Source organism: Trachypithecus francoisi, unplaced genomic scaffold, assembly GCF_009764315.1.
Source record: "Trachypithecus francoisi isolate TF-2019V2 unplaced genomic scaffold, Tfra_2.0 Lachesis_group18, whole genome shotgun sequence".
Lineage (NCBI taxonomy): Eukaryota > Metazoa > Chordata > Mammalia > Primates > Cercopithecidae > Trachypithecus > Trachypithecus francoisi.
In genome coordinates this window covers 16,398,049-16,412,575 of record NW_022681463.1, presented here as the reverse complement: position 1 = coordinate 16,412,575, position 14,527 = coordinate 16,398,049, and the positions used below count along the sequence as shown (strand labels likewise).

Below are 14,527 nucleotides of genomic sequence, written 5' to 3'. Positions count from 1 at the left end.
GAATAATTTAATGAGCGCCTGAAGTAGGAAGGATGCTCCATTACATTGATCCATTCATGCATTTAATTCTAACAGTCGCAAGAGGGGGTATTTTCATCCCCATTTTACAGACCGGAAAACAGGCTTAGAGAGCTCACTAAAAAGTACTAATTGATCTTTAATATAATGGTTCTTGTCTTCCCCCTTTTAGTAACAGAACAGTAACGGTTTTACAGGGGCACACGGCTGCCCAGCCAGACTACATTTTCCAGTCTAACTTACCACTAGGTATGAGCCACATGACCAAATAACGGAAGGGGTGCGTGCCTTGTTCAGGCCATGCTCCTAAAAGGAGCCGCTGGCCTCCCTTGTTCCTTCCTGTGCCACTGCCTGGACTGCACTGTGGCAGTGAGCCAGCTTCTCAGCCGTGTGGATGAGGTTAACATCGCAGGCTGGATAACTGGATCGGAGGAGCTTGAGTCACTGAACGACCTTGGGGAACTAACTGCCCTGCTCTCCAAACTGCCTACCAGCTCATGATTGTCCAAGAGAGAAATGAACCTTCTGTCAAATTTAAACCACTATTATCATGGCCTGTTTTAGAGCACCAAACCAATGTCCCAATATCAAACAAACAGTATTTTCTAAAACTGGGAACTGGAACCTAGACATTTCTGATATGACAGCAGGGATTATCTTATGCATTAAATGCCAGAACCTATTAGGAACATTTGAAATACCAGCTTTATAACAATTTCAATTCTCAAACCAATAACGAGGAAATGTTTATAAACTTACATAGCGTCAAGAATCCAGTGAGGAAAGGATCAGTAATAAAAATGTGAAGTTCACCAACTTTAAAAAACAGAATGGCAAAATGTGAAATTCCAAAGGGATTTTGTTGCATATGTGCGACCAATAACTCTATATCCTGAGATGACAGCATCAATAGACGACCAATTCCCAAGACTGCAGGCAAGGCCAACTCTAACCCCAGGCACGACTGCTAGCTACCCAAGCTGGCTGCTCCTGAAAAAGAGGTATCCCAAGAAATGCTTGAGGCCTTCACAATGGGGCTGAATCAATGGCTGCTAAAACCAGGAAAAGCAGGTGGAGAACTCTATCATGGACAGGTTGAGTGGGCACCATGTAAACCTATTAATCAACATTATTATAACTAAAATTAGAACAGCTGGGCGTATATGCCTCCTGATGTGATGTAATAGTAACAGCTATGAGGTATTCTTGCCAGAAAAAAAAAAAAATCAAACCTGAATCAAATTAAGTCTCTAGATCCAACCACAAGTTCACAGGGAACACTGGGGACAGAGAACCATGTATGTAACACGGTGAGGCTACCATCAGCCAAATCTAAACTGTGGGACATTCTGCTGGACACATGACCCACTTCTTCAACAAATATGTTGCCAAAAAAAAAAAAAAAAAAAGTCCAAACAGGTGAAAAGAGAACAGTTTAAGAATCAAAGAAACTTCAGAAACACAGCAACTAAATGCAATGTGTGAACTTTGTTTAGATCTGGAAGCAGACAAACCCAACTATAGAATGACATTTTCGAGACACCTGGGGAAAACTGAATATAGACTGGATGTTAGACGATAATAAAGAAGTTTTGCTAATTTTGTGTGGTGTGATAATGTTGGTGGTTATATCTTTTTAAAAGGCTTATCTGTTAGAGATGACATGCTAAAGTGTCTAAGATGGAGTGAGAAAGTATCTGGGAACGGCTTTAAAAACACTATAAGGTAAAAATGTGAGGGTGGGTATGTATCAAGCAAGGGCAGTAGAACACTGGCAAGTGGGGAGGCCAATCCCTCTCCTTCTGCACTTATTAGAAAATATAGTAAAATGTTTGTATTAAAAAGAAAGAATACATGGAGAAGAATGATGGATAATTTACGTACCAACCCATCATTAGTGTTGTTCAGTGACTAGGCAATGACAACTCATGCCTTTGAAGGCTGAAATGAAGTTCTCCCTGCAGAGGCAAATAGCTGCTGTGAAGAGTCCTAATTGGCAATAAAACAGACTAAAGCCTTTTTACGAGGTGTGATACACATTTCTAAAGACCTAAGCAATGGAATGTTTTTATGGAGATTACTGCAAACTGAAATAGAAGAGGAAAATCTAAGATGATGCTCAGGTAGTGAGTACCTGATAGGGGCTTGGAGAAGAGGATACTGAGACACTAAAGGACTTCTCAGCCAAACCAACCCCAGCTCCCTGCCATGTCCTGCTGGAGGATCTCTTGCCGTGCGCTGTGCTGCACCGCAGCGTCTCTTTCCGTCCTGGCACCACCTGACAGGTGCTGCCTGTATGGGGTCAGCCTGCCCAGCACATGTCCTCACAAGATCAGCCTCTCCAGCCACATGCTGGGAGCCGTGCCCCCATCCTCTGCGAGCCACACTTCTGTGCTGCCCACTGGCTGCTCAGTGCCTACCAACTGGCTCCTTGACTGAACAGGATCTCTCTGAAGACCCACACCCAGCCTGGCTGTGGAGGCCCCCATGGACGCTGAGGTTAACAGCCAGACCTTCGCAGACACCCAGGATGGGCTACTCCCTGCCCTACAGGTCATCTGCTCTCCCACAGCTGTGCTGCCCAATCATTGCTTCATGGGTGACGACTTCGGAATAGTCTTCAAATGTTCACTTCTTTGTTCTGCACCGTGTTCTTCCACTCTCTGGTGTGGTTCAGAGGCCTCTCCTCTATGGGCTATTTTACTGCTTTCCAAGGTAAATAAGACTTTTAATTAAGAAACTTCCTCTTTGTGGCTTAGCAAACAACAAAAGTAATAGGGCTGAGAAGAAATTTACCAATGACATTTCCCTGCATTCTGGTTACTCCCCTTTATCAAGATCCCTATGTTATTTCCTCTTTCTCTCATTTTCTTCTACAACTTGTTTTTGTTTTGTTTTCTGTGCTTTTTTGTTCTGTTTTGTTTTTGAGACAAGGTCTCAGTCTGTCACCTAGGCTGGAGTGCAGTGGCACAATCACAGCTTACTGTAGCTTCATCCTCCTGGGCTCAAGCGATCCTCTCACCTCAGTCTCCTGAGCAGCTGGGTAACAGGCGTGTCACCATGCCCAGCTAATTTTGTTCACCTTTTGCAGAGGTGAGGTCTCACTATGTTGCTCAGGCTGGTCTTGAACTCCTGGGCTCAAGCGATTCTCTCAGCTGGGCCTCCCAAGTGCTGGGATTACAGATGTGAGCCATTGCGCCTAGTCTACAAACTCCATTCTCCCTACTTCCTCATCATTTTCATTCCCAAAGATCAGCATGTTTACCTCACTCTGCCTTGCTGACACAATGAGAATGGCACCTCATATCTTCAGTTGCAGGTAACATAATTAACTCCTGGCCCCACCACTATGCTGTGGAATCTACAGCTGCATTTGTAACAAGGCCACCCGTGCCTCCATGCCTCACATGGCTGCTCCCTGTCAGTGACTAAGGATGGCAAGGAAGCTGCAGCAGGCTTGCTGCTGGGGGATGTGGGACTCCATGATGATTGAGGAGGAGGCTTGAGGCCTCTCCAGTGCCTTGCTCACCTCTCTTACTTAGAGTTCCACTGTGGACCAAGATGCTTCCTTCCTTCTCTCTCTACTTAACATTAGGTCACACACACACTTTTCCCCAGAGAAAAGCTTAGGCTTATGGTTTCAGCAGATTGGTACTCACAAATCTATTTCTTTAGTTCTGTCTGTTCTCTTTCCTGTCCAAGGCTGAACCTTCACCTGCCAAATAGAAATGTGTTTGGCTGTGCCTCGGCCCCTTGTGGAACAATGGCTGGTGACTTCCCAGTATCTGTTCTCTCTTCCCTCTCATGGTAATAGAACCTCAACTTTTAACTAGGTTCATGGATACCCAAAGTAAAGACTACATTTACCAGCATCCCTTGCAGCTAGGTACCATCATGGCTAACTCTAGCCAATACGATAGCAGTGGCAGTGATGTGGCAGTGCAACTTCTGGGTCATATCCTTAAAGGGAAAGGTGCATCTTCCCCTCCCTACTGGCTCCAGCATGGATGTGGTGGTGAACCCAGTTAGATCAAAAGGAGGAGCAGCACTCCAGGGGGCAAACAAGATGGAGACCTCTCATAACTGTGGAACAGAAGCCTCTTATGAGCTTGGGTTTTTCAAGTAAAAAGAAATAAACTTTTACTTTCCTGTTTAACTCCCTGTTACTTCAGGTCTCTGTCATAGCCACTGAACCCGCAGCCCTAAGCACATCCCAAGCCGAGCTCATAACCTTGCATCTTCCCTGGTAAACCAAGTCCTCTGCTCCACTGCCTCTCTCAAAAGCTCCTTCTTCCATGATCTCATGCTGAATATCTATGTGGCCTTTCTTCCCCCACTCAAATCTGACCTTACTGTGCTCTGTTTTGTTTCAGTTAGGTTTACTGAGGTATAATTTACATACCATAAAATTCCAACTTGGAAAGTCTACAGTTTGATGAGTCTTGACAAGTGAATACGACTGTAACTATCACCACAGTCAAGAAGAGAAAGTACATCTGTTGTCCCCATCCCCACCTCCAGTCCTGGGCAACCACTGGACTGCTCTGTGCTCTGTAGTTTTCCTTTTTCCATAACGTCATATACAGGATATGGACCCAAACGGTATGTAGTCTTTTGGGTCTAACTTCTTTCAGTTCACTGAATGCTTTTGAGATCCAACCATGCTATTGCATGACTCACTACTCTGTGCCGTTTTATTACTAAGTAGTGTTCTATTATGTGGAGTTACCACAATTTGTCTATACATTTACCAGCTGATGGACATTTGGGTTGTTTCTAGTTTTTGATTATTATGAATAAAGCTACTGTGGACATTTGCATTTAGGCCTTTACATGGATACATCTTTCATTTCTCTTCAGCAGGTATTTAGAGGTGGCACTGCAAGGCTGAATGAATGGTTCTGTCTGAATAATCTCCCTTACTCATTCATAATGCTCTCCATCCTCATCCCCAATCCCACCTGATCCCCCCAATGCCAGATCTTCATCAGCATCACCATAAAATGCCATTTCATATTATTGCAGTTAGAGAGCTAAAAAAAAAAAATAAGTCAAAATTTAAAATGTCTGGTGACTCTGTTCCATATGCTATTTATACTTCAGGGGATAAGCAGACTTATTGATATGAAAGTTTCCAAGTCACTCTGCTAATCTTTATACTCTCTGTCATCTTGCCACTCCTACTAAGAACCTACTCTGCCTCTCTAGGTCTCGACCAATTCATCTGCTGCTTGGCTGCACAGCTCCCCATAATCTCATCTTTGTTTCTGAGCTAATCTTGTTTTTTAATCTTTCCCCTCTAATTTCAATCTATCCAGCCTGAACTCTGCCCCAGAGGCCTTACCTGGGCCTGAGCTATTTCCTCTGCCTGGTACTCATTCTCCTATCCCTAGACTGTGGTATCCTGCAAGGCCCAGGTAAAGTTCCACCTGTATCCCCACCTAAATCTATGATTCTTGAAGCTCACATATACACCTTCCTGCACTCTGCTCTTAAATGTTCCAAGTTGAATGTCTTCTTTCTCCAATGACTAGGTCAGCTTCAAGATTAAGGGTTCAGTCTCAACTCCATTTGCATTTTTCCTCAATGCTTTGGACATTACAAACAACTGTTCAAAACACTCGAGGGTGACGTATGCATATTAACATTCTACCTATCACATTCGTATAGTGTTTACAAATTTGGTTAAGGGGAAGTCCAAACAGTCCATTTAGACTACGAGCCATACCCTCCTTCTTTCACTTTATTCTTTTCTTGTTCAATTAAGCTAGAAAATGGTCGGAGGTTAAACAAGCAATACTTAAGGGCATATATTCACCCTACGCTATGCTAGGTTTTCTCATCTCCTTTCTTCCAGTATACCTGTGGAATGCCAGCAATGTGCTTCACTCCGTGTGGGAGGAAAGGAAATGCAAAAGGAGTTTGCTGAAATTACAGCTGCTAAATATACCTGGTGGAAAAGAAACACCGACCAACTGTTGACCACAGGGGCAGCGAGTGGGGAGAGGACTCCTCCACAGACCTCGATGATGTCTGCTTTACATTCTTCTCAAATGTCACCTGTAACTTCCAAGCACATGTCACCTATGAAACTAGAGTCTGGCACAGTCATACACAATCCATCCATACTCTGCAGGTCCATCTGCTGTAGTAAGAAAATTACTTATTTTAGATGCTAGTTCCAAGGGGCTCTGATTCACACTCTTCCTCAGTAATGTAACAACGTAGAGTTAGGTTGGTTGGGGACAAGAAGGTGGCCACTTCCACCTTCAGCAGGAGTGCGGCACTGGAAGTAAGCATACGCTGTGCCATGTCCCTCCATGTAAATATGCATTGAATGGACTCACTCAACTACCACCAAGAAGGACACAAATTGTACACTGAAAGCATCAGCTTAATACATAATATGCATGTGTTGATATCCTTGGGTAGAACACTTTAATCGGCACTGAAAGCATTATCTGGCTCTTATGAATCCAGGGCCCAGGTGCTCCTATGACACTGGCGTGTGCCTCATCATGGCACTTTAAGAAAGACTCCCCTGGCTGGGCACAGTGGGTCACACTTGTAATCCCAGCACTTTAGGAGGCCAAGGTGGGTGGATCACCTGAAGTCAGGAGTTTGAGACCAGCCTGGCCAACATGGTGAAACCCTGTCTCTATTAAAAATATAAAATTAGCTGGGCGTGGTGACGCATGCCTGTAATCTCAGCTACTTGGGAGGCTTAGGTAGGAGAAACACTTGAACCCAGGAGGTGGAGGTTGCAGTGAGCCCAGATTGCACCACAGTATGCCAGCCTGGGCAACAAGAGCAAAAATATTAAGGTCAGAAAAAATTAATAATTGTGGCCTAAAAATATTAAAAACCCTAAGGGGATGATGAGATCAAAGTTTTGGAAATCACAAATGGTATAGGAATGGCGAATATTCATAAATTCAGAAGACTAAAACAAGGAATTAGGACATAAAATGCTTCAGATGTAAATAAGACAGATGCAAAAACAACTAATTCAAACACAAAACTTATTACTCTTAAGATATGAGACACACTGAATGAAGGCTTCAGGAAAACGTCAGAGGAGTTCTCAGCTCAACAGTGTGTGATGAGGGCAAAGAACAGCAGGGTGGCTGCAGGGCCAGGGAAGCAGAAGCCAGAGGGGAGGGCTCTCAAAGCGAAAATGCTGAACCGTCCAAGGTGGTAAGCAGGTGTTTGTGAATGTCTTTTTATAGTAAATTATGTTACGGTTAAGCTTTCTCCTTTGGGATACCAGTGTTTCCTCTTAAGCACTTTAAAAAAAAACTCTCTGAATATTGTTTTAGGGCCAAGATGTAATTAACTTAGAGAAAAGGTTGTGCATGGTAGCATTTGAGTGGTTTGTGTTAAGTTCCAAAAACAAACCATTTCCCAGAGCAGAGGTGTTGACAAATCATGTTAAAAGGCCGGAAATGGCAGCACCCCTAGGAGAGACCCACTGGGACTCTGCCACAAGTTCTTGGCTCTGCTCTGTTGTGTGACCCTGGGCAGGTCACTTCACAGTCTACACTTCTGTCTCTACCTGTGTGAGGCAGGGGAGGAGCTGGAACAGAAGATACGTTTCAGGTCATGACCACCCTTAAAGAGCTTTGGTTTAATTTGACATCTGAGAACAAACATATGTAAGCAAATTCCTTTACTTATTTTCTAACGCAATTCTCAGAAAGGTGTCATTGGCGCTTGATTTTGAATATCTTTCTTGTGAGTATTCCTGGAAGTGTTCGTGACCTCCTTGACCATCTCTCACGTGGTCTTCCTTGCAGTCATAAGGCAGAAAAGCCTTACGTTCATATAGTTCCCTGAACTGTGGTGCTGGGTCTCAAGCTTTCGCTAACACAACTCTCTCCACCTAGTCCTCATTCTCCTTCTTCACCTAGCCACCTCCTGTTTACCCATCAGAACCCACTGCAACGGACGCCTCTTCCAGGTGGTCTTCCCAGATTCCCCACACTCCTGAGCACATTGTGCCTATCTCTTCAGAGCACTCGTCATGAGGTAGGGCAGCCACTGAATGAAATGTACACTTTCCCACCTGAACTCCTCGAGAGCACAAATGATGATGCATTGAACTTTGTAATCCTTGGCGCCACAAACATGGTAGGGGCTCAATGAATAGTTGCGGAATGAATTGGTTATATTTTGAATATAATCAAGTTACCACTGCTTTGAAGGGATGACATTTATTTAGAGCCAAAAATAATAAAAAAATCCACTGGCGCCTTGTTACAGGCTGAACTGTGCCCCCCTCAAATTCATGTGTTGAAGTCCTAACCCCTAATACTTCCAAATATGACTGCACTTTGGGCCGAGGTTTTAAAAGAGGTGATAAAGGTAACGTGAGGTCATTAGGGTGGTTCTTAATCCAGTATGACTGGTGTCCGCATAAGAAGAGATTAGGACACAGACACTCACAGAAGGCAGCATCTACAAGCCAAGGAGAGAGGCCTCAAGAAAGCAGCCATATGTACGTCTTGACCCAGGACTTTCAGCATCTCAATTGTTATAAAATAAATTTCTATTGTTTAAGCCACCCAGTCTGTGGTACTTTATTATGGCAACCCTAGCAAACGAACACAGGCTATAATCCTATTCTGTATATAACATAAAAATATATATATAATTTACCATTTTTACCAGTTTTAAGTGTACAGTTCAGTGGTAATAAACACATTCATAATCTTTTTCTCCCCCATCACCTCCTCCCTTTCTTTCCCATTCTCTGGTAACCAACAATCTATCTTCATCCAATCCACTTTTTTAGCTCCCACATATCAGTGAGACAACATTTTTTAACAGAAAAGTAATATATCTACATGATGTGTGTGTCTGTGTGCATGTGCACACACACTTAGCTGTGTACTGCCAAGCAGACAATCTGCTAGATTTTTCCTTGGCAGGCTGCTCTGGCATGATTTAGATGGAGCATTTCTCCACAGAAGGCAGGGCCCACTTCCATCTGGCATCTCCCTATGCACTAAAATCAGAAGCTTTAAACTGGATTCAAAAGAGGGAGAGAGAGAAAAGAAAAGGAGAAACCACCTGGCCAGGCCCAGTGTCTGCTTTATGGAAGGAAAAGGAGGGCTTTAGGTCTGAACCATCAATCTTCTGCCAACAAAATCTAGCATGCTTTCCAAGGCTTCCTCGGAGAGCCCAGATCCCTTGTGCAGGAGGCCTAGATTCTGCCCCTCCCTCCCTATCCCCTCTCCTGCCTATGAGGATTGCAGCACAAGTGTTCATTGTGAGACAGTGCCCAACATCACCCGCTCCCTGCACAAGCTCCTTCTGTAATACTTCAACTGGACTCTGCCTCCAAACAGCGACACTACTTCACTGTCACAAGAACAACTCCAGGACTCTGCAGGTCTCAGAGGAGCCCTGGAAACTTCAAAATGAGAAAGTGACATTGCCACTTCTGTTTACTGCATTGGAACTTTATAGAAACTTACCTACCTTGAGCCTCAGAGAGCCTGAGGTGGCCAACCACACCTCAACAGGCACCAGTCCCGACACAAGACCAGTCATCTCAGAGCTGAGCCCAGTGGGAACCAGAGAAAGCAGGGGGGACCCACGGTCAGAAAGGAACACACATCCAGGCTTCACTACAAGGGGACGCTGGGGCAGGGAAGAAATTTGAGGCTGCGTATTTGCCCCAACGAGATGGATGATCTCAGAGTCTATTGATTGATTGGTTTTGGAGAACATTAGATTGGTGAGATACTCCCATCTAAGACCCTGATAAATGTCTACAATGGTCCAGACACTTAATAAATGCTGGGTAATGACACTTTAAATTTATGCTGAAACCACAATTTACATTTCAACAAACGTGAAGATTTCTAAGCTAGTCAAAGGAAAAGACATATTTTTCTTTGGGTTAATAACTAAGTGATTTCAAGAATACAGCTGGCCGGGCGCGGTGGCTCAAGCCTGTAATCCCAGCACTTTGGAAGGCCGAGACGGGCGGATCACGAGGTCAGGAGATCGAGACCATCCTGGCTAACACGGTGAAACCCTGTCTCTACTAAAAAATACAAAAAAAAAAAACTAGCCGGGCGAGGTGGCGGGCGCCTGTAGTCCCAGCTACTCCGGACGCTGAGGCAGGAGAATAGCGTAAACCCGGGAGGCGGAGCTTGCAGTGAGCTGCCCGGGCAACAGAGCAAGACTCCGTCTCAAAAAAAAAAAAAGAAAGAATACAGCTTTGGGGCCAGACTGGACTCAAAACCTGGCTGCTCCACTCACTGGTAGCATGACCTTGAGCAAGTAACTCAAGCATGCTGGCCTCAGTTTCCCCATCTATAAAATAGGTAAGAACAGTACTTCCCTCACAGGGCTGTTATGAAGCTAAAATGATTTATTACTTGTAAAGCACTTAGAACAGTCCTGTAACTGGCACAGAGAAAGCATGAAGAAACGTTAGCTACAAACCAACGAAAGAGATTTTTTTTCCCCTAAGAACACAAGCTTCACTTGAAGTAACATACCTTAACTTTGGAGTTCTCTATCAAATGCTGAGCCATGGATTTGATCAGTACATCAAAGAAAAACCATGAATACTAAAAGAAAAAAGAACAGGACCCAGTAAGAACAACAAATTAGTAGGTGAGAAGTGAACTCTCTCAGGCTGACAATGTTACTGACACAAAGCAGGTATGACCCTAAAACACAGCTGCACCTCTTGGGACATTATGATCAGAGCCAAGAGGAGAACGGCAGACGTCTTCTGCTTGCACAAGTTCAGCAACAAAGAGCTGCGTCCTGCCGGGAAACTGGACGCCTGTGCTCAGTGTGGCACAACCAGCAGGGGGCTCTGCGGGGTTACCGGTGTCGTCTTTCCCCTTTACTGACCTCTGCTTGGTGACACCTGTCGTTAGTATCTCTAAGTCAGTGACCTTCATCACTGATTTGAACATAATGACTATTAATCCTCAAGAGCCAATGAAACTCTGAACACAGTGATGCTTTGCAGCTCTTCTCTCAAGACACAATCAGAAAAGTTGGTATCAGAGAACAAACTCTGCTACCCCTTTTTAGGGGGTGGTGATTGTCTCTAAGAGCACTCAGAAAGGCTGTATTGATCAGGCTGTGGGGTGAATTCCTGTTAATCAGTTTCAATCGGAGCCACACTGACTCTCCTGACATACCTTCAGTAGTTTGTTGCTGGTGAGGAAATCAGCGGAAGGCTTGAGAATCGTGGTCATGGATTTGGTCAGTTCTTCATGCACTGTCTTGTATTCGGAGGCAACGTATGGTTCAGCCTTATACGCGTACTTTGAAGAAAAGGGAAAGAGACTGTAATGCACTGGCTCTCCAAGGTGGGCTGAAAGCTTGAGAGACTCCCAAGAATGGAAATCAGGGACTGGGGGACAATCTCATTTGTGGGAGAGGAAGGTGTGGATACAAAGATGGGAAGGGGGAGTGTCATGTGATAAAAGGAGTCCAGGATGTCTTCAAGAAACTATGTGAGTCATCCGACCCAGTCACATCAGTGACCAGCCAGCCCGTAACTCCACCGCTGCCAGGGACTTCAAGGAATGTGTGGCACAGCAATAGATGACTGATATCCTCAAGGACCAGAACTTTACTTTTAAAATGATCGCATAGTTGTAATTTACAAAGGTATTTAATACTAAACAGAATATGTGCAACTGTTTAGAATAGTAACTGCCACTCTACTTACTGGATGTCATATATAAATAAATAACTTGTTGATGTTTATCCTAAAAACATCTCTTGCTGTCCCACAGAGTCATCTGATTTGACCGTAGCCAGAGCTAACCTTCCTATCTGGGAGAAGCGGTTTTGCTGGAAATTTTAGGTGGAAAAAAAAAAAATGAAGACAACTGACTTTACCAGAGGGCTAGGCAAGAACAACTTAAAATTCTTCTTTAAACTCCTGCATTGAGTCATATTATTTGGAAAACCCATGAAAAGAAATGTAATTGAAGGAATGGAATTAAGTAAATTAATGAATGGCTGCCCCTCTTTGTACCTCCCCTACTCAGGTACAAGCGTTGGCTATGAGGAATAGAAGAGAAAACATAAGTTACAAGTACTTCCCCAAATAACCAGGCTTGTGAAAAAATCAGTCCTTAGAAGGAAAATTGGAGAACCACAGATGTAAGTGATCAGAACAGTGTGTTTTACATACCTTAACATATGACCTCAAGTGGCTCTCCAATCCTTCCTCATGGCACTGGGCAACCACATGAATAATGACCCTACACACCACACGAGTGAATAAAGCAATGAATATGTAAAGATGGAAACATTTCATTATTATCACAGCAGTAGTAGAACAATGATGATGCTATTGGCACTTCGGAAACAAGGAGACAAGGAATTAGATGGGTCCTTACATACGAGATCAAAGACATTCCTTTTTTTTTTTTTGAGACAGAGTCTTGCTCTGCCCCCAGGCTGGAGTGCAGTGGCGCGATCTCGGCTCACTGCAAGCTCCGCCTCCCGGGTTCACGCCCTTCTCCTGCCTCAGCCTCCCGAGTAGCTGGGACTACAGGCGCCCGCCGCTACGCCCGGCTAATTTTTTTGTGTTTTTAGTAGAGATAGGGTTTCACTGTGTTAGCCAGGATGGTCTCGATCTCCTGACCTCGTGATCCGCCCACCTCAGCCTCCCAAAGTGCTGGGATTACAGGCGTGAGCCACCGCACCCGGCCAAAGAAATTTCTTAAATACAATGTTCAGCACATAGTAGCATCCCAGCTAAGCATGACTGTGCTCCAGATGTGGACAGACTGGAAGTGAGGAAAAGCATCCATCCATCTACCTCCTTACCGAGTCACGTTAACCGCGACTTCTTCCTGCGTGGCTCTGGTGAGGACTCGGAACAGCTGGTTTAGGATAGTGGGCAAGAAGGCGATCATCACGTGGCCTTCCATCGCGTGCAGACTCTATGGACACGGAATGGCACAGTTCATGTTATCCCTCTAAAAGTAAACCAGCCCAAAGTCATTTCCACTCTGTTCCAAATAAGGATGGAAGAACTCCCTCTAAAACAAAGGGAAGGCTGTGGTGGGCAGAATGTCCCCAGAGGCGTCTGTGTCTTAGTCCACCTGTGAAGACGTCACATGGCCCAGAGGAGGTAAGGCTGCTAGTCGGGCCTCATGATAGGGATTATCCAGGTGGGCCCAAGGAATTGCAAAGGGCCATAAGCTGGATGAGGGAGGCAGAAGGGGATAGGAATCAGAGGCAGCTGGGATGGAGGAAGCAGGGTCAGAGAGACGCTGTGCAGCTGTCTTTGAGATGGAGGGAGGGGCCACAAGCAATGACACATAAAAACTTCAGTTTATGTGGATATGTATTCCATTTTCCTTCTTAAACCAAACAAATTTCTATCCCATTTCTCCCATTTCTTCTTTTGTTCCCATGCCCTTTTAGCTATTTCCCCTTTCCAAAATGCTCCCCACAACCACGTTCTGGATGAAGCTCCCCTAGACAAACCCTGCCTGGCTCTTGCTGCTTAGACACTCCAGGAACCCCTTGCACAAAGCTGGGACTGCTTCTGTGCATTATTTCTTTATTTGATTTGTCTGCCTAGCATGCAGTCACCAAGTTTATAGTATCTCCTACAATGAACTAGAAGTTCCCTAAGGACGAGGACTGAGGTCGCTGCTTCTGTGCCCATCATTGTGCTTGGTACCCAGGGAGGTCCGTCTCAAGTGAGGGGTTTTCCATGCATGAGAAACAGTATGTTTTAGAGACCCTGCCTTGAGCAAAGGATACATGAGCCTAGGACACAGGCAGGCGTAGTGCCGTTCCTAGGTCCACTCCTTGCCACTATCTAAACCTCATAGAAGCTACTGATGTGAGACATCCAGGTAAGAGCTCCCAAGAGGTGAGAACAACACTCACCACCAAAAAGAAAACCCAGCCTACACCAAACTCATTCAAAAGGGGATATTAAGAAAGCCATCTGACACCTTAAGGTACTTTACAAGTTCGTTTCCTAAGGCTTGGGCTCCAGATTCGGTTTTCTGACAGTACTGGAAAAAATTATGTAAATGCTGATCCTGCGGTGGGGAAAAAGGAAAAGAAGAAGAAAGTCTATTAGTATACACTCTGTGGAAATAGAAGCATTTGTTTCTTGCAGCATGCTTTTTTGCTGTTTTTGTTGTTGTTGTTTTTGTTGTTGCTGTTTTTTAGAGACAGAGTCTTGCTCTGTCGCCCTGGCTGGGGTGCAGTGGCACGACCATGGGTCACTGCAGCCTTGACCTCCCAGCCTCCTGCCATCCCCCCACCTTAGCCTCCTAGGTAGCTGGGACTACAGGCACACATCACCATGCCTGGCTCATTTTTGTATTTTTGCAGAGACAAGGTTTTGCCATGTTGGCCAGGCTGTTCTCAAACCCCTGGGCTCAAGTGATCTGCCCACCTTGGCCCCCCAAAATGCTAGGATTACAGGTGTGAGCCACTGTGCCCAGCTTCATCTTATTAAGACTAAAAATTGATCATGTACAAATAA

General features: G+C 44.8%; 1 protein-coding gene across 17 annotated transcripts in view; it reads right to left on the bottom strand.

The window, feature by feature from the left end:
• The window catches only part of DOCK9 (dedicator of cytokinesis 9), a 302,147-nt gene that overhangs the window by 79,347 nt on the left and 208,273 nt on the right, over positions 1-14,527 (bottom strand). For all 17 annotated transcript variants that reach the window (XM_033177368.1, XM_033177366.1, XM_033177370.1 and 14 more), the window contains exons 23-27: positions 13,986-14,075; positions 12,841-12,956; positions 12,200-12,269; positions 11,193-11,318; positions 10,533-10,604 (exon numbers count right to left, since the gene is read on the bottom strand). In XM_033177368.1, coding sequence (XP_033033259.1) covers positions 10,533-10,604; positions 11,193-11,318; positions 12,200-12,269; positions 12,841-12,956; positions 13,986-14,075 — 474 coding nt within the window. The remainder of the gene's footprint in view (positions 1-10,532; positions 10,605-11,192; positions 11,319-12,199; positions 12,270-12,840; positions 12,957-13,985; positions 14,076-14,527) is intronic.